General features: G+C 35.3%; 1 protein-coding gene across 4 annotated transcripts in view; it reads left to right on the top strand.

Moving 5' to 3' along the window:
- Positions 1–20,211, top strand: part of CNKSR2 (connector enhancer of kinase suppressor of Ras 2) — a 247,260-nt gene that overhangs the window by 82,505 nt on the left and 144,544 nt on the right. For all 4 annotated transcript variants that reach the window (XM_006085611.3, XM_006085612.3, XM_014453028.2 and 1 more), the window contains exons 5-6: positions 6,960–7,001; positions 17,298–17,417. In XM_006085611.3, coding sequence (XP_006085673.1) covers positions 6,960–7,001; positions 17,298–17,417 — 162 coding nt within the window. The remainder of the gene's footprint in view (positions 1–6,959; positions 7,002–17,297; positions 17,418–20,211) is intronic.

Genomic DNA, 20,211 nt, shown 5'->3' on the forward strand with positions numbered 1-20,211 from the left:
CCACGCAACTACTCTTCTTCCATTTGGCTCCTAAACACAAGCATTGTTGGAGCTTTGTCCTCAGCTATCTTCTCACTATACTTACTTTTTTCTGATGAATGTGTTGTTGTTTTTCTTGTACCTTTAACTGTCAATATCTCCCACATTTGGCTCTATTTTAGATCTAGTTCAGTGTTTTCAGCTGCTTGCTAGACAGCTTTGTGTAATATGTCCTCTCAATCACTTCTAATTTCACATTCCCAAAATTATTTTATTCTTTCCAAATTCTCTCCTCCTACTATATCTACTATGTCATTCATCCATTTGCTGAGCCTTGAATCCCTGAAGTAATGTTTAATTTCTGCCTCTCTATGATTCTCTGTACTAATGAATCAGTCACCCAGTTCTCTTATTCCTGGTTCTGTGTATGTCATCCAACTCTTCTCATCTCCTCTTCCACCTTCATAACCTCAGTTCAAGCCCTGATTACATATATATCTTCAATTGAAAGTATTCTGACTAATCTCCTTACCTCCAGTTTTTCTCCCTTCCAAATCCACAATTTCTTCCCCCTCATTTTCATAAAACATACCTTTGATCACATACTTCCCATACTGAAACATCTGTGAGAATTCCCTTGTATCAGAGTAAAATGCACACTTTTCCATCTTCATTTGGGATGAAACGTTTACATGGCACGTTTCAGAAGATAACACAGCTTTGCCAAGATTCCCTACCTGAGACATGGTGTCAAAGTTACTCTTGTAACTAAAGGAAAAGGAAAAGAGGAAAGGAACCATGAGATAAGTTAACAAGAAATGGCTATGGGAGTTGTTAGTTACACCAGAGAGTTTGAACTCCGCTCCCACCCCACCCCAACACACTCACCTTTCACATTGCTGTTAAGCACCAACCATGGCACTCGGTAAGCTACACTGACTTTAACCCCTCATGAAGGAAAGTCACACAGAATCGTTAATTGGCTGAGATAAGTTTTTGTTACCCTGGTGGAAAGGGGCTCCAAAATCGAATGTTACAGAAAAATAAAAATCCTATTTACTTTAAAACTAACAAACAAAAATTTCTCCAGTCTAGCATTGGTAGTCCTCCACAAAATGACTACACATTACTTTCTAGGCTTTCCTTCCCCCTACATCCACCCCACTTAACCTATGCTCTAGCCAAATAGTCTCCTTACATTTTTATTGTTTAAAGTATTACATATGTCTCCTTTTTCCCTGATTGACCCCCCTGCCTCTCCCACCCCCCAGGACATGCCCCCACCGCCCCAGTGTCTGTGTCCATTGGTTCTGCTAATATGCATGCATACAAGTCCTTTGGTTGTGCCTTTGTCCATGTATTTGCACTATCTAAAATGGTCTGGACTGTGGACTGCCAATCTCCAGACTTAAAAACTATTTAATGCCAGCTAAAATAGCATTTCTTCCATAATGTCATTCCAGATATACAAGTCAGAATTTATCTCCTTTTTATGGAATATTCTGTTAGCATTTATCTTGTCTACCTTGTATTAGTAGTTGAATGGTTTTTTTTCCTCCACTAAATATTGAAATTATGATCTCCGGGGATCAAGTTTAATTTATCTTTGATCACCCAATAATGCCTAACAGTGAATTGCATTTAAAAGATACCCAAAAAAACCTTTTTGGTGAATAGAATTGTGACTTGAGTGAATGGATGAATGAATGAGAATATAACACTAACTCATTACAGTAATTAATCACATAACCATATGAAGATATTTTGAAAGCTTACTAATTGAACATGTGAAGTATTCTATATGCAGATACCATTATCAAAGGTTTGCATAGGTGAATCATTTAAATATTACTTACAGGTAAAACAATATTTTATATTAATTGTACATCTATGCTATAATATATACTGAAAAGAGACAGATGAAAATTATATAGCATTTATAATTATAAAGTTTCATGAAATATAATTGTATATTGCATTAGACATACACTGTTTTACTTCACTCTATGCATTCAATGTTAATAACTCATGTACTGTTTTTATGAATATATATCTAGATAGATAGATAGATAGATAGATACAGTTGATAAGTAATATTACTTGAACTGAGCATTATGACCCCCAGGTGCTTAAAACTTGTTGCCAAAGCAATTTTTCTATGTATTCTCCTCAGTATAGCAATTACATAATTGTTTCACAGAAAAGATAACTGATCATGACCCTGTGTGGGCATATAGCTCATTTGTGGGTGAGTTTCTGTGCATGCTTATTTTCTAAGAAAATAATCAAAATTGAAGACACATTCCTGATTTTTATAAATATTGTCTTATTAGGAATTTGGTGCATTTAAATGTGCATCACATGGTTTGTAGAAGCATTACATGGAAGGGTAAACAAGAAATGCAAGTGTTAATTTGTATGTATTGTAAAGGACAGCATGAGCTACTGAAGAGAACTCTAGGGAGTATATAGTGGCTTAGCTCTAAATCCAATTTTAAAAATCTAAATTTAATCCTAACCTAAAAATAACTAGAACGTCAAAGGTGTACCTTTCCATAGCATGAATAGGTTCATAAAATGTAGATTTCTTCATATTCAGTGCTATTTTCTTTTTAAGACTTGGGGTATGATCTTTTGGGGAAGGATTTGACCGTAAATATTAATAAAACCCACACTTGAAAAGCAAATATTTTAAAATCACATTTTGATGGAAATAAAATAACTACCTAATAAGATGAATCCCCGAAGTACCTAGGGCTATTTAAATATTTAGCATTATAAAATGAACTCCATAAAATTATTGCTTCCCTAAATAGAACATAGTCATTTTCTATTCTTCTTCCTAATACATAGCAGCAGGTTAATGTGCACTTTTTACTCTTCAGTTTTGTTGTTTTGTTTTTATTATGCTATGTCCTGCCCTTTGTGAAAGCCTGTGGCTTTCAATAATGCACAGGGCAATGTGGCTGAATAAAAGTAGAGATGCAATCATGTAGACGCAGTTAATTCAAAGTAGTAAGCTATTAAAGAAAGAAAGTTTACTAGCAGTAAAAACACCCAATCAACAAATTTGGGGAATGTGTAATCAAAACACATAGCTCAGAAGAAGGAGCTAAGAACTGTTTAGGGCAGGGGTGGGCAAACTTTTTGACTCGAGGGCCACAATGGGTTCTTAAACTGGACCGGAGGGCCGGAACAAAAGCATGGATGGAGTGTTTGTGTGAACTAATATAAATTCAAAGTAAACATCATTACATAAAAGGGTACGGTCTTTTTTTTTTTTTTTAGTTTTATTCATTTCAAACGGGCGGATCCGGCCCGCGGGCCGTAGTTTGCCCACGGCTGGTTTAGGGTGAACCCTCAGATAGATACTATTGTTCAATCCATTTACTGTTTTGTTTTGTTTTTGTTTTTATTTTTTTATTGAGTAAGTTATTCCATTTACTTTTTTATGCATTCTATATATTTGATCATTTTTGGTTTGATTTGGCATTCTTCTATAACATGATGTCCTATAAAATACTATTTCTCAAACTACCACCTTTATCAAAATTATCTTGGGAGCCTTCACTGTGAATCTACTAAATCTGTATTTCTGGGGATGAACCTGGGAATTTGCATTTTTACCCACTCCCCAATTGATTCTTACATATATACAGAATTAAAAATCTGAAAATTACTGTAGTAGCTAACTGTGTTTGAGTGTAATTCTATTGCTTTTGTAATAATGCCTCTCTTTTTTTGCCTCAAGACCTATTTTTTCCAAGACCCAATTAAAAAACAACTTTCCAGATTTTTTAAGACAGTTAGTTATATCTTCATCTGTAACCCTAACCCTATGAACCTGCCTTTATTATAGTAATTGTGGGTGTCCCAAAAGGCTTATGCATATTTAAGTTTTAATAACTTCCCATATACTAGTATAAATATGCTACAAGCATCATTTGAAAATCAAATTATTTCAGTGTTTTATTATTTAGTTTTGTTTACCTCAAATAAGTTTTTAATTTTAACATCAGTATGTGAGTTTTTATTTCTTTTTTTTCCTTTTTATTGAATTTATTGGTGTGACACTGGTTATGTGACCGTTTTTTAGACCTATGGAAAACCTCAACCACCTCAGTCACCTGATAAATCTCCCTTAGACTTTGTCCTATGGGGTTATGTCAAAATTGTCAAGTATGCATCAGTGCTTCATTTTTTGAATAATTATAAGGTTAGGATTATAAATATAGTCCTTTTAGTCACTGAGGACCAGGAGCTGATGAACAGACATATCAGACATATTTGCAAAGTTTGAAATTTAACTTGAGCAATGTATAGCACAACACAGTGGTCATGTTGAATTTTAATAAGAAATATACTAATATTTTTAAAATTTAAATAATTTACTTTTCACATGTTGATTTGTATAATTTTGTGACATTTATACTTTTAAAGTTATTAAAACATAAAACTGCATGAAGATTTTGGAATTCTACATATTTTATCTTATTTGTGTGAATGCCTATCTCCTTAAACTTCACTTCCCTAAGTGAGGAGTCATATTTTATTCAGTTTTGTATCCTTAGCACAATTGATTAATATTTGTTGAACTAAGAAGAAAAGTACATCTATAGCCCAGCTAGTGTGCTCAGTGGTTGAGCATTGATCATTGAGCCAGGAGGTCACAGTTCAATTTCCTGTCAGGGCACATGCCTGGGTTGTAGGCTTGATCCCCAACAGGAAGCAGCTGATGGGTGATTCCTTCTCATCTATGATGTTTCCCTCTCTCTCTCCCCCTTCCTCTCTAAAATCAATAAAAACATATTTTAAAAAAGAAAAGTACATCTATTATACATTGTCCAATTCATCCAATTATTCAATATCATTAAACTATAAAATATATTTGTATATATTTACTATTTTAAAATGTAGCATCAGACATATTAGTATATTTAATATTTAATTATATTTACTGTTTCATCCATTGCAGTTATTATCCTTTTAGATGCTCAAATTGCTCCATCTTTGCCAGTGAGAACCTCTTCATAGTGACTTCTCAGTCCTACTGACACAATCCACATATAGTCTTTAATAACTTTCTATCTTGTGTCACAGTATAACCCAAACTCATCTTGTATATTTCCTATCCCAGATCAGAATCAGCCATTTTCCAAGAAGGCCTTGGAAATGGCATTTGAAGATCACTAACTATGGAGAGTTTATTTATTACTATGTTAGCCATCATTTCTATGCCTTTTCAGTGGGCAAAACTAAGAAAAACATATACATATATGCATACATAATACATCAAGACACTAGGATTTTACTTTTTATATATGTATCTGTTTTCTCCCTGCTAAAATTACTTATCAATGACACCAAGAATGATAGTATCACATTGTTCACTTGCTTCATCCTGTGAAACACAACAGTTTTAATAAAAAGCAGAACAACAACACTACTACCAACAAACAATATGATTGCTAAAAATAGTGTAAGATTTTGTCACACGGTTCCTTTTGTTATATTATACTAGGGATGTGCAAGTAAAATATTATATTTTAAAGAGACTTGAAATATTATATGTGATTATTATGTCATTAGCAGGATATACATTTAGATAATATTTACTTTTGTCCTTGAGAATCCCTGTGAAGTTTGAATATTTAATCATATTGTCTGATTCTAGGAAGGCAGGTAAATAACGAAACTCGCATCCATTTCAGCTGAAGCTAGCTATAGAGACAGCATAGGGAAACTGGGCTCCTGCCCAGCTTTTTTCAAATCATCTCTTCCCAATGTAATTGTGTTTAAAGTTAATTTTGTAAAATTGGCCCCTTCAAATGCAGATGAGAGTACAAATGTACTTTACAAATATAAATGTTTTATCTACAACTTGGCTCCTCTGTACATAATTCATAATTATTAAGAGTTGACTTTACGTAAGTATATAGACATAGGTATGACTGTCTATATAGCTCCTTTGGCAAGCTTTAACTTTGTAACAAACTTCTCTTTTGGCACAAGAGCTCTTTAGAATGGCAAGGCCCAATCCTTAAACATTTCTATTAGTTTGGGAAATGAATCAGATCTAAATTTAACCTTAAAAATTCTGCTCCTGTTAAGAATATGTACTTCGTCTGACAAGGTATTGTGGTGAAATGGCATTATGAAAAACTATGCAGAACCAGATTCCTTTTTGTTAAAATTAAGTTCAGGAGGGAAAATAAAAAGGACAATTATTCCTTGAAATATGCAGTACTATAGAATATGGATTTTTTTCAAAATTAGTCAAATAATTAACTTTATATTTTGAAATAAAGATTAGTTTAAATTTTTAAATAAAGATGCAGTAATTAATAGTTAAAATCTATTTATCATTTACTGTATGTCAAATACTGTGCTAAGCCATTTGTCTCATTTTTTCATTTAATTCTCATAATACCCTAAGTTTCTACTAATATTGTGCCTATTTCATAAATTCCTTGGAATAAAACAGAACCATAAATACGAGAAGTTTCTAAGCAGAGATCACTTTGCTATGTTACCACTTTATTGTAAGTTTAGCAATTGCAGGTAAAAAGACAATGTTGATTTTTAAAAAATAATTTCAGGGAATCAAATTTAGGCAAGAACTGTAAACTTGGCATTTATTAGTAGCATGTATCAATTCTAATGCATAATGTAAAGTATATTAAATAGCTTACAGTAGTTGCAAATATAAATGTGTTTCTCTCTCATCAATCAATCAATCAATCAATAAAAATAAGCTGAAAGAAAATACTCAAGCAAAAATGAGAAAATCCCTGTAACTGACTATCAGAGCTAACCACTATTGATATGTTGTGATACAGTATTCCAGATTTTTTTCCATTATTGCTGCTTTTGCTTGAATTGTTAATACTTTTTTCAAATTGTAGTGTAATTCATAAGAAAGTATTTTAGAATGAATGCTTGATTTTTCTCAAAGCTAATGTCTATGTTTCTATTTTTAGGATTGTACTGTATATGAAACAGAAAATAAAATCCTTCATGTGGTAAGTATACTTGGATTTATTTTCATCTTCATTAGAATATATTTCTTTGTTTAACTAGTAATTAATAAAAATCTACAACCTATAAAAAGGTGAGCCCTGTATATTTCATAGGAAAAGTTCAAAAGAATCAAAACATAACAGGTTATATTATTTATAATTATTGTATCTTAATAGAAAAATATGATACAGTATTTAGAATGTAGCAGGATTGGAGTATAGTAAAATAAAGAATCTATAGAAAAGACAATTTGAAATCAGAATTTTTCATGGTTGATTTTTGACAGCAGATAAAAGAAAAGTATTTGGTTGTATCAGAGGGATAATTCACCTCTATCATCATTTGTATGAAATAACTCATAAAATAATTAAACTGCCTTTTCTCTGATTCTATACTCACCACACAAACTTCCAAATTTTAATTTGGCAATATTTGTTAAATAAATCAATGACTGTGCAGATATTTTATTACTAGAAATGAGTGTGAGTACATCATACTTTGCAGAAAGGCATATTATTTCTTGTTAATGCACATTTGGCTGCTTTTCTTTGTACATCCATGTCTTGGTTGATGCTAATATGCCCTTGGGACTTCTTTACCTCTATTAGAAACAAGTAAAAGTATATATAACACTGAAGACATTTAGAAATGAATGCAATATATTCACTTTGGCCGTGGCCAGTGTGATCAATAGTTGGAGTGTCAGCCCGAGAACTGAAGGGTCATTAAGTACCCTTTTGAAAAAAATGTATTTGAATAAATTTACCATATGAATGAAGTAAAACTTGAATTCCAGAATAGTAAAATTATGGTAGCAAAGGACTGGAGGTGAAATACAACCAGATGATATGTTGTCACCCACGAGTTTATTGAAGTAGACAAGTGTTGCAGGCACACTAATGGGAGCAGCAGGGCTATGACGCAGAGTAAGTCTGCCAAAAAACAAGGTCTGAAATGGCTTCTCAGGAGTGTTTCTCAAGATTCAAAGACTGGTGAAAGGTAGGAGTGAAGCATGTTAACTATTTGTTTTATTTCATAACCATTCTATTTAATCTCTTTTTTCATTTAAAAATATATGAGTTCTTTATTCCTAAACTTCATCTGGCCTGGGAATATTGTGCCTTCTCTGCTGTCTAAACTAGAAATGGCTAAAACTGCACAGAACCAATAGTTAGGTCTAAGAAAAAAGCCTGAAGGAGAAAATGAAGAGCTCATTTTAGACTTTGAAGATATAAGTACTAGGGTAGCAGCATGCTCCATAATAAAAGAAAAGTAATCATATTAATACTTTGTCTTTAGAGATTTCTTGAAAACAGTGGTAATCTAATGACTTTATGAAAATAATTTTGCATTGGTCTTCAAAAGGTCCCTGATGCTGTGAAAAGACAGCTTTGTCCATTATAGCTACATTCTTCTCTTAAAGCTGTGGTCTTGGGCCACTGCACACTGAAATTTTTTGAATGGTTGACATTTTGGTTGTAACTGTAGCATTTGAACATACAAGTTATGTTCAATTCACTAAAATGTGAATTCTAATACTGAGTTTTGTACATTGAAAGCATCAGATGGTTCTTTATTTCTATAGATAACATAACCCTTCTATCTTGCCCCCCTTCACTGTCTTTGTGGTCAACCTAAAGAAGGGTGCTAACACCATTACTGAAATAGCATTGACTTCTTGTATTATATTACCTTCAGGTTTTGATACTCTGGTGGTTAATTGCCTTATAAATTATTTTAAATGTAAATTAACTTATCCACACTGATGTCCTGTGCAAGAAAGAAGAAATCTAGATAGAATGTGATGAAGATAGAACATTTTTGTCTTTTGGGGGACAAAAAAAGCATGTGTATATACTAAAGGGAATGTGGCCACACATAAATAATTGAAATAATCTGCATTTAGTGTGTCTTACTATGATTTGGTTAGACACTATGTACTAGATAAGTTGGTATATTTATGTTGGTGTTCTTGCTAGCATTACATTTGCTAGACACATTATGGATTGTTAAATGATTTGATATTCACACTGACTTCGAATGTACAGTCCTTGTTCTCAAAGACTATTTGTTTTTGTTGGGGAGTCGGAGGCAGAGTAATGTAGTAGAAAGTGCACCAAATTTGAGAATTAAAAAGATTTGGTGTCCTGACCCCATTCTGGTACTTAACTAGCTCTTTACAAAGTAAATTAGCCTCTCTGATTAAGTTGAAGGATTGCAGCTTCTGTGGTTTCTAAGGTGTAAATAACATAATTCTTTGATGACTAACTCACAGAATCAGTAGAAAGCAGTGTGTCCACATAAATTGAAGGATTGTCATCAACTGACACCATTCTTTATGTGATCAAAGACACGGGATTTTTTAAAAAACTACACTTATACTTATTGTAAATGTAAAGATTTCTTCAACAAGTTAATTGAATTCGTCTGGAGACAGAAACCACACAGTAACAAACAAGGGAAGTTTATGCTAAGTAATTATCAAACCATGATAGAAGAGTACTCATACAGATGTAAAGAGACTCTAAAGCAGTGATGGCGAACCTATGACACGCGTGTCAGAGGTGACATGCGAACTCATTTTTTGGTTGATTTTTCTTTGTTAAATGGCATTTAAATATATAAAATAAATATCAAAAATATAAGTCTTTGTTTTACTATGGTTGCAAATATCAAAAAATTTCTATATGTGACACCGCACCAGAGTTAAGTTAGGGTTTTTCAAAATGCTGACACGCCGAGCTCAAAAGGTTCGCCATCACTGCTCTAAAGCATGCCCTGGGACTGTACCCAAGGAAAGGAACTATCCCCTAGCCTAGGCTGATGTCAGAACTCATTGGAGCAGTAGTGTTGCAGCTTCACTGGCTTGCCTAAGCAAGAGCTGCTCCACAGTGGCCAGGCAAGCAGGAACCACTCCTCTAGGGTACAGGCAAGTGATGCTGCTGGGAGGACTCACAGAGCAAGTGGGGTGCAACTGTGGGTAAGAGGCCAAGAGGGTCGCAAGATGGTGGTCACTAAGCCCAGAATAAGGCTGTGAGGTCACTGAGGGACCACATGCTCTGGGAACCACTGGATTTCCCACACACATGCATCACTGATGGACTGTGCATCAGGAGCAAGAAAAAGCAAAATGCAGCACAAGGAGACCTGAAGGAGAGGCCTCCTTCCCCCTGTGATGTCCCTCCACCGCCCTCTACTGACAAGAAACTTAACATTGTGCTCACTGTAAATGAAGAGTCCTGTCCATTATCACAGAGCAAGCACTGAAGGGTGAATTTGGAGCTGAGAACCAATAAATTCATAACTGAGACAGTGTGATTAGCTTTTTTCTCCATAAAAGCACAGATGGTAGCTTTGAATTTCTCAGCTGTAAATGAAAATGTTGCTCCCAGGTCTCTGCTTTTCATTCCCTATTTGCCCATAAACTGTATATATAGCGCCTGGATTTTCCAGAAGCTCATCCAATTATAATGAACTGCTTTACTCCTGCTATTTGAATCTGAAATTAAATGAAATACTCTTCCTAATAACCTACATTTTAGTTGAGCTACTAAGATGTCCAGACCCTTGTTACTCTTGAGCCTGAAAGGCATTGTGCCCTCTAATGAGGGCTCTCTCATCTGGCTGGGACCCACTGCAAACCTAGCTGGCTCTGTTTCCTGCCCCTGAGAAAGCAAGCAAACAGAATGGAGATTTTCCCAGATCCAGCTCTGGTTTCCAGCTATTTCCCTATGAGAAATCACAATGGTGGAACCTGCTGTCCCACTTTTAATTCAGACGCGACCAAGATGTCTCAGAGCAGTACTTACAAGTAAGTTGCAAGTGTCAAGGGTCCACTTCGTGCTCATCAACGTCAGTACACATTTGGGGCTAACTAATGGTCTCTCACTGGTTGGTACTGACCTCATCATTGCTAGATGATTATTATTTTAAAGTGTTATTGCTTCTTTTCCATTATCAGGTACACAAGATCTGCATGCTTAATGTCAGTGATGTCAAAGCCAAATATGCTACCAGAAATACTCTCCCAGGTTGTGAAATCCTTGAACATAGTAGTTGGCATTTGAATCATGTAGCAGATACTTAGTGATTGTTAAGTGAATGAATGGCTTAATGAAGTGATGGTGATGGTGATGGTGATGGTGGTGGTGGTGGCAAGGGCAGAGGTGACTGCAGTGGGAGTGGTGGCGGTGGTTTCTTTTCATTTTGCTAATTGTTTTGTTGTGTTTTCCCCTCACCATCAGAGTTTGAAACCTAAAGGGATTGCAGAGTTTTCTAGGCATTGTTGGAACAAAATTCACATGATCTTTATTAATTTGCAACTACAATTGCTTTATGAAGCTGCTTGAAACTCTTAATTTTGCTGTATACAGATATAACTTTTATGTTGAGTTAAAATTGAAATTTTAACTATTTAAAAAAATTGAAATTAAAACTATTATATTAGTTTTTAAGTTTAAAAAATTGTTTCTCCATCAGTTCTCTTATATGAGGAAGAAAGTCTTCTTGTGTAGGGGCACATGTATATAGAATAATACTTTGGAATACCAGTTTAAATTCTTTTTACCAAAAATATATTTTTATTGATTTTAGAGAGGAAGGGAGAGGGAGAGATAGAAACATCAAATGAGAGAGAATCATTGATCGGCTGCCTCCTGCACACCCCCTACTGGGAACCAAGGCCACAACCCAGCCATGTGCACTGACCAGGAATCAAACTGTGACCTCCTGGTTAATGGGTCAATGCTCAATCACTGAGCCACATGAGCCAGGCTACCAGTTTAAATTCTGTTTGTGAATTTTACTCTTTTGTTACCTACAATTGTTCACTCCCTGTGTCCTGTTAGTGTAACATCATAATCAGAGGTGCAGCATTACTAGCTTCACAGAGAAGCACTAGTATCCTAGTACTTGCCAGCAAGTACTAGGATACTAAGAATATTATAGTTCATAATGAGGCTTATATCACCTAGAGTTCTCACTATTTGACAATATTATATATTACAATATTGTAATATGTAATATTTTTCACCAAATATAGCACAATTTTCATCCTAAATACTGAATTATATTACTTCTTTAAAAAATAAAATAGCTGAAACTTCACATATTCATCTAAAAAGTAAAAAGTAGTATCTTATAAATTCAGCAATAATGAAAGAATGATGTTCAGAGATAATGAAATAATGCTATATGTTGTTATGGTTAATATATTAATATAGGGTTGCTATTTTTTTTGAATGAACAAAATTAACAAACAAAATAGAAATAAACTCATAGATACAGAGAATAGACTGATAGCTTTTAGAGGGGAGGGTGGTTGGACAGCTGGATGGAAAAGTTGAAAGATTAAGAAAAAAAACTCATAGACTCAGACAACAATATAGTGATTACCAGAGGGAGTGGGGGAGGTAGAAAAGGGTATAGGGAGGATAAATAATTATGGAAGGAGACTTGACTTTGGGTGATGAATATATAATACAGAGGATGCATTATAGAATTGTACACCTGAAACCTATATAACTTTTTTGAAACCTATTTAATTTTATTAGCCAATGTCATCCCAGTAAATGCAATAAAAATTTAAAAATTAAATTAAAAAGTAGTATCTGATAAATTCAGCTATAATGAAAGAATGAGGTTCAGAGATAATGGAAGAATGCTACTTGTTGCTACTGGTTAATATATTAATATAGAATTGCTGTTTTTTTAAATTTCCACAGTGACTAAATGTTATTTTTACAACTCTTTCTAATCAGTATTTATTTTATACTAAACATGCTATGCTCAGATCTTTTTTCCCTTTAGAACTTTTAGATTTGGATGAAGCAACCATACACACATATGCAAATAGATATAAAATATAGAGCTTATATATAGAACAGAATATGAAAACTTTCCATCTCATCCTGAGAATGTGCTCTATTCATTATATTTATTCATATTTGAAATAAATATAAAAAACTGGAGAAAATCATAATACCATTAAATCCATCCTGTGACACACTTCTGTTTTAAAAGGTTCTTGAGTCATAGCTAATCCTGTCTGTTACTGCTATTCAATCACTAATTATTTTTTCACCATCTTAGGTAGATTATAACAGAATCCAGAGGGTCAGCTATGACACCATTGCAATTTTATGTTCCCCTTAGTGTTATTAAAGGCATATTATTGAATGGATTAGAAAACTGTGGTACATCTACACGATGGAATACTATGCTGCTATAAAAAAGAAGGAATTCTTACCATTTGCAACAGCACGGATGGAACTAGAGAGCATTATGCTAAGTGAAATAAGCCAGTAAATGAAAGAAAAATACCACTAGATCTCACTCACTTATGGATAATAAAGACCATTATAAACTGATGAACAAAAATAGATACAGAGGCAGAGCAACATCGAACAGACTATCAAACTACAGCAGGAAGGCCGGGGAGGATTGGGGGGTGGGTAAGAGATCAACTGAAGGACTTGTATGCATGCATATAAGCATAACCAATGGACATAAGACACTGGGGGGTAGGGAAGGCCAGGGGATTGTCTAGGGCGGGGGAAAAAAAGGAGATATATGTAATACTCTTTGTAATACTTTAAGCAATAAAACAATTAAAATAAGGCATGTTATATACTAGGATTTAATTTTAGTTTCATACTATTCTATTTTTAGAACTAAGATAAATAGAATGTAAAATGTTTTGGTATAAATATTGCAAAAATGGCAGAAGAATCTCCCTCATATGAGTGGTTACCGGTCATCTTTTATCTAGAGGAAGTGGTCCTTTTGATGCTAAAATTGCTTTAAGTTTCCCCAGACTGTCTTTCACAGTATCCATTCTACTACTCCTTATCTAAACTGCATTCTAAATTGGAAGGCTCATCTTATATTTCATTAAACTATGTAGTTTAAACATTATATAATATCCATTTAATACAGACATGAATTTTTAACAGTACAAAATGAAATTAATGAAAAATAAGTTGAGATTTAAGGATTGAAATAAGCATAATGATTAAGAATTCCAGTCTTTCTTTTACAAAGGCAATGACCTTGATAGATTTTTTTAGCCTTTCTTTCAAAAATACCTACTTCAGGAAGTTGTTATAAGGATAAAAGAGATAATGACTATGAAGTATTTAGCATTGTGCCAGATACATGGTAGGTGCTCTATAGTATTGATGTTAATTTGCAATAATAAAAAGAATGCATTTTTCTTGTTGTATAATAGTTAATTATCTTTTCCTAGAATATACTATTAGGTAACAGTAGGTAACACTTTGTTTTAAAATGATAACAACATAGTATCACACTATTTCATTGAATGCACACATTTAATTTTTATAAGAACATGGTAAATAACTTCCCTGGAACTTTGCCATTGCAGTCTTAATGTGGTTTCCTGCAGTGGCTTGATGTATGCTGAAGTAATGAGTATAGAATTAGCATATAAAGCCAGACTATTTTATACCCCTTCTAATTGGCTTATTTAGTCAAGTGCCAAATGGTGCAATATAAAAGGTTCTAGTGCATTATCTCTAAAACAGACAGCAGGGTTCTAGTGGGGTTTCTTTTCTAAGTCTTTCTGTTATTAGTTTCCAAGATCTTTAATCTATTAAATCCTGGTAGCTTTGCTGGTAAAGTCAATGTTTTACACATCTTTTGTATTCCCAGCAGACGTAGCATATAGCAGGTATTTGGCAAACAAAATTACTCAAGAAGAGGAATCTGAAACAATATTTTGCAACTTAATATAATGGGTTTAAATGTTATTTTCTTTTTTGTAGAAATGTCTACAGTCTAGTATTAAGGCCTTTTTTTCCTACACCACTTCTAAGTGTTTCCAATGCGTAAATAGAAGGGCTACTACTGCTCATCACCAGTGTTATATGAGGCCCTGAATGTTTTAATGCACACATGTTAAGCCATTTATATACATCTATTACCTTTGTACTTATTGCTACATTGGTCTCTTTTGAAATGTGCTTCAATTTGTAGAAACCAAAAGGGTCCTTTATAGCATACAAATTAGTAACCTTCAGGTTATTACGCAGTCCAAGTATCTTATATGGAAATGCTTCAGAATTAACAATGTTATATCCCCCCTTGAGATTAAGAGAAAATAAGAATGAAGATGTAACCACATGTGGGAGGAAATGAATAGTTAAAAGATTAAAAATGACCAAAAGTGTTTATCTTCCTGTCAAAGAGCAGCGATTTGAACTGCAGCCAATTTTTAAATGTAAAGTGCTGCCATTCTGTCCTTTTTCCCATGGCTGCTGTTGATATTTTCAAGAGTTTAAAAAAAAATACCACCACTCCAAGACTGGGATCCCAGGATGGGCTACATAATATACGAGACCCAGTGCAAAATGAAAATGTCAAGCCCCTTGTTCAAAACTAAGAATTCCAAGATGGCAACAGCACAGCATAGTGCTAAGTGCAGTACCTTGTGTGACTTCCCTGTAGGTTTCCCTGTTTGGGTGAGAAAAGGGGGTGTTCCTGTTGGCACTTTGGTTAGCAGCTCTTCAAGGTAATTTGTATCTGCAAGCAGTGAGACTTGAGCCTGAGAGAGAGAGAGAAAAGAGCTGTGAACTCTCCATCATGACCATGCAGTGTGATTACTGGTCATTGTAACATGGTCAACGAGGTCATGGGATTAAGAATAATGACATAATTCATCCCAGGAGTAAGGATTGAGCCCTTGGGAGAGTAGAGAAAGCAATAGGAGGGATAAAAAGCATTTATTTAGTGTCTTCTTTTGATATCAGGGCTCTTTTTAAATATACACTATCCTGAGTTTTCATGTAAACCATAGAAAGTAATTTATAATACCCCATTTTTTACATGAGGAAACTGAGCCTCAAGGATATAAAATACTTTTCTCATGGTCACACAGCAAATAATTAGCAATGTGATGGTTGCCCACATCTGTCTTTAAGCCCAGATTCTCTACTGCACCAGCTAATGTTTGTCTTTAGGGACTGATAGCCACAATAAAAGTGCAGCCTTGAAAAGCCGGTGCAAAAAGCAGGAGTGCAAACAAGAAGGGAAATTTAGCCTGGCTGTTTCTGTCTTGTGAAGAAGCTGAGTCCTGCACAGACTGAGACCATGGTCCAAGCACAGAATGCAGTAATGACAGGCAGAAGAAAATGTCTTCCTTACAGTAGGGTAGTACAGTGGTTACAGAACAAATGTAACATGTTGGAGATGGATAGAAGATAACGACTTGATTGCTACAAAAGAAAAGCACCTCCTACAATAGGGCAGAAAAACAAAAAACAAACAAAAAACCTTCAAATGATGGACACCAGGCTTCTTTAAGTACATTGAGTGTCTGTGAAGCATATAAGGGCCAGCATAATTTAGGATAGTATATTCCAAGATTCATTCACTAATGTTCCACTTTCTTTATGAGTTTACATGTCCAATTCTTAATCATACCATTATGGATATACCTTATTTTAAATCTATTGTTATTCTTGGCAGTATGAATGGATTTCTCCTAATTAAAGCACTAGCTTTCTTTCCTACAAGCCACTCTACTCATTGTTAAAGCTCATTTGCTCTTCAGTTTATTCAACTCATATTTATTGATTACCTTATATGTTCTAGGATCTGTCTACCTGGTGTGGGTGGCAGGTGGGAGTGGGGGGAGGAAGTGAAGTTAGAAATGAGTAAGACACGGTTCCTGTTCAATGGGGCTTCAGAATGTAGTTATCATACAATGTTAGACTGTTCAAAGAATGCTGAGAATGCAGGATTGAAGGAGTGCCAAACTTTGCCTGGAGGTGGTGGGAAACTTTATACAAAGGTAACCTTGAACAGGAAAGTCTAGAATGATGAATAAGTAGGAGGAGTTCATCAAGTGGATTTGCAAGACTCATCTTCCTTGTGCCTTGGCTGAATTTATTTTTAACTATTCTGATCATAATATAAAAGACATAAATTTTTTAAAATTATTTAATTCAGTTCAATCCGATGGTTGTTATAAAGTTCTTGGATTGTTTAGAAACAATCATTTTATTTTAGATCTGATGAATCAAATAATGGAGCTAAAATATAATAATACCTCTGTTGCATATTTTGATGTATAGTTCTTGTATCCATAATTTAGAATATAAGTGTGTTGTGTGCATGTATTTTTTCACCTGAATACCTTTTTATATAGATTTAATGGAATAAAATGCCCAAGTACTGTTACTGTTTCTTTTATTTTTTCTTGTAAAAAAGGTATAACAAAAAGTTATTAATGTGTTACTTACAACATTTGTTTATCATATATATATTTTTGCTTTCAGTGTAAAACTCTTTCTGGAGTCTGTGACCACATCATATCCCTGTCTTCAGATCCTCTGGTTTCACAGTCAGCCCACCTGGAAGTGATTCAGCTGGCAAACATCAAACCAAGTGAAGGGCTGGTAAGAGATACCATATTTTTCAAAGCCACCATCCATCGGCGGACAGCTAAAGATGTGGGCAAAGCAGCTTCTGAATATGGGAATCCATGAATTTTAACAAATTTTGAACATTTTGGTAATTTTTTGTAAAGGAGCTAGGTAGTAGGAGTTTGTCATAAGAAATTTTATAAAGATAAATGAAAATGAAAGAAAAGTAAGCATGGTGATTTCTGAATTACCCTGTTTACTTTGGTAATAAGTTAGCTTTTATTGCATTTTTTCACCTCCTACCAAAGTTCCGTTGGTTTAAAGGAAGTTTAAATTAAGAGTTTTATAAAAACCACACTGTCACACCCATGCAAGTGGGTGTTTTGTTTGTTTTGCTTTGGTTTGTTCTGCTTTTAATAGGTCTCTCTTCCCTTAGGGTGGGTAAACTGAACAAATGTGATATTCTTTATCACTCACATCCATTCTTTCCTATAAGGATGAGTAAGAATGTGGATCTTGCCAAAACTAGGCTAACATCCATGAGATGGATTTTTTTATTATATAATAACTAGAGGCCCGATGCACGAAATTCATGCAAGAGTAGGCCTTCCTACCTCTGGAAGCCGGGACCTGGGCTTCCCCCTGGCACCCAGAACCAGGCTTCCCTCACAGCCCCTGCTTTGTCCGGAAGGACGTCCAGTCTAATTAGCATATTACACTTTTATTATTATAGATAAAGGTAGTCATCTTCTATATTCTGTTCAACTGATTAAAAAGTGTATTGTTTCTAAATGTAACCCAAGGGAGAGCTCTTCGTTAAATCTCCAGAAAGAAAACATATACAATTAATATTAAGGAGACAGAGAAAATGGACACTTACAGAAGGTCTGCTGCCAGTTACAAGACAAAATCAAAAAACAAAAAAAACAAGAAGCTGGCTGGAGAACATCTTACCTATAGATAAATTTTCCAAGAGTACATACAATTAATGATATTTTAGAAAATAGATATCTTGGAAATTAGCATTAATAATTTAATTCAGAATATATATTATTGAAGATCTTTAAGCAGCTTTAATTTTTATGTGGTGTTTCTTCTTTAATTAAATATGTATGCATACAACTCTTTCAGAGGGCAAACCCTTCATTGGCCACCAGTGATTTTTCAGTTTGAAGCCTTCTCTTCTATAGAGTGACTTTTCTTCTGATATTTGGAAATTTACTTTTGGATAACCATAGTTCCTCAGGCTTCTGTGGCTTTTATTGATGTTTTCCTGGGATGACGGAAAGCAGCATATCAAACATAGCCAGCAATCATGTCATCATTGTTACCTATAAGTGTTATATCTAACTTCACTTAGTTTTAAGAGCTTATTTGGAACATGTATACACATATTTGAAGTAATACTTAGGATTTAAAATTTTTACTATTCCTTTTAGTCCAGTTTTATTTAAAGCATCTTTCAACCTATAGTATAAAGATTTTTCTTTCTACAACTCCCTTTTCAGTTGTTATGAAGGAAGAGAACCTGTCTAAACATGATTTGTAGAGTGGGAAATTATGAACTAACTAGGGCCGTGGTCGGCAAACTGCGGTTCGCGAGTCACATTCGGCTCTTTGGCCCCTTGAGTGTGGCTCTTCCTAAGCCTTAGGAGTACCCTAATTAAGTTAATAACAATGTACCTACCTATATAGTTTAAGTTTAAAAAATTTGGCTCTCAAAAGAAATTTCAATCATTGTACTGTTGATATTTGGCTCTGTTGACTAATGAGTTTGCTGACCACTGAACTAGGGGCCCAGTGCATGAATTCGTGCACTTTGAAAAGAACTGTGGGCAAAGAGGCTGCGATGGGCACAGGGGCAGGTCTCAGCCCATCCTCTGCACCCCTGCTCGGCCCCTCCCACCACAGCCCCCGGTTCCCTATCTGCCCGCAACCCCGCTCCCGTGCCACCGCTCCCACGCACTGACGGTGCCGACCTGCTCACACCTGCTGATAGCACGGCGCCAGCACCAGCAGCAGGTGCGAGCGGCAGCTTCTGCCCTGATCACCCCTTAGGAGCAGGGGGAGGTGGAGAAGCCCTCAGGGTCGATCAGGGCCAGCAGCCACTCACACCCACTGACAGCGTCAAGTGATCAGGACCAGCACCGGGCATTGCGGGCAGTGGGTGCGAGCGGCAGCTCTGGCACCAGCAGCAGGTGTGAGCACCCGGTGGTACCATGGCATGCAGGAGCAAAGAATTTTCAGTAACCACCAGAGGCTCACCCCGATGACAGCAATGAGTGCCCTGCCTTGATCTGGCACCCCTGCTCACCTGCTCCACCATCCTCCTGCAGTCGATGCCCGCTATGTTCCACCCTCTGCCACCTGCTGCCGACGCCTGCCATGTTCCACGTGCCCACTGGTGGTCAGCACACATCATAGCGCTCGGTTGTTTGGTTGTTCTGCTGTTTGTTCTATTTGCATATTAGGGTTTTATACAGAAAGATTATTATGTTAGACTGGGAATCAGGAGGCATGAATACAAATCACTTACATAAATATTTCTGTGAGTGTGATCTGGGAGATGTGGAGGAGTAGATTTAACTTCCTTGGCCTTGATCTATTCATCTGTAGAATTTTGGGAGCAGGAAGGGTAAACTAGATCATCTTTAAAGCTCTCTCTAGTTCTATGAGCCTGCAGTTCTAAGGATGGTATTGTTCTGAGAACAGAGCCTGATTATTTTCCTCTAATTTCTACTGAAATCATGGGGGATGGGGGAGAATAGCTACGTGAAGTGAGTCAACAGAATGCTAATTAATGGACTTTAGGAAATCTTGACTTTTA

The sequence above is a fragment of the Myotis lucifugus genome, unplaced genomic scaffold, assembly GCF_000147115.1.
Source record: "Myotis lucifugus unplaced genomic scaffold, Myoluc2.0 scaffold_20, whole genome shotgun sequence".
Taxonomy (NCBI): Eukaryota; Metazoa; Chordata; class Mammalia; order Chiroptera; family Vespertilionidae; genus Myotis; species Myotis lucifugus.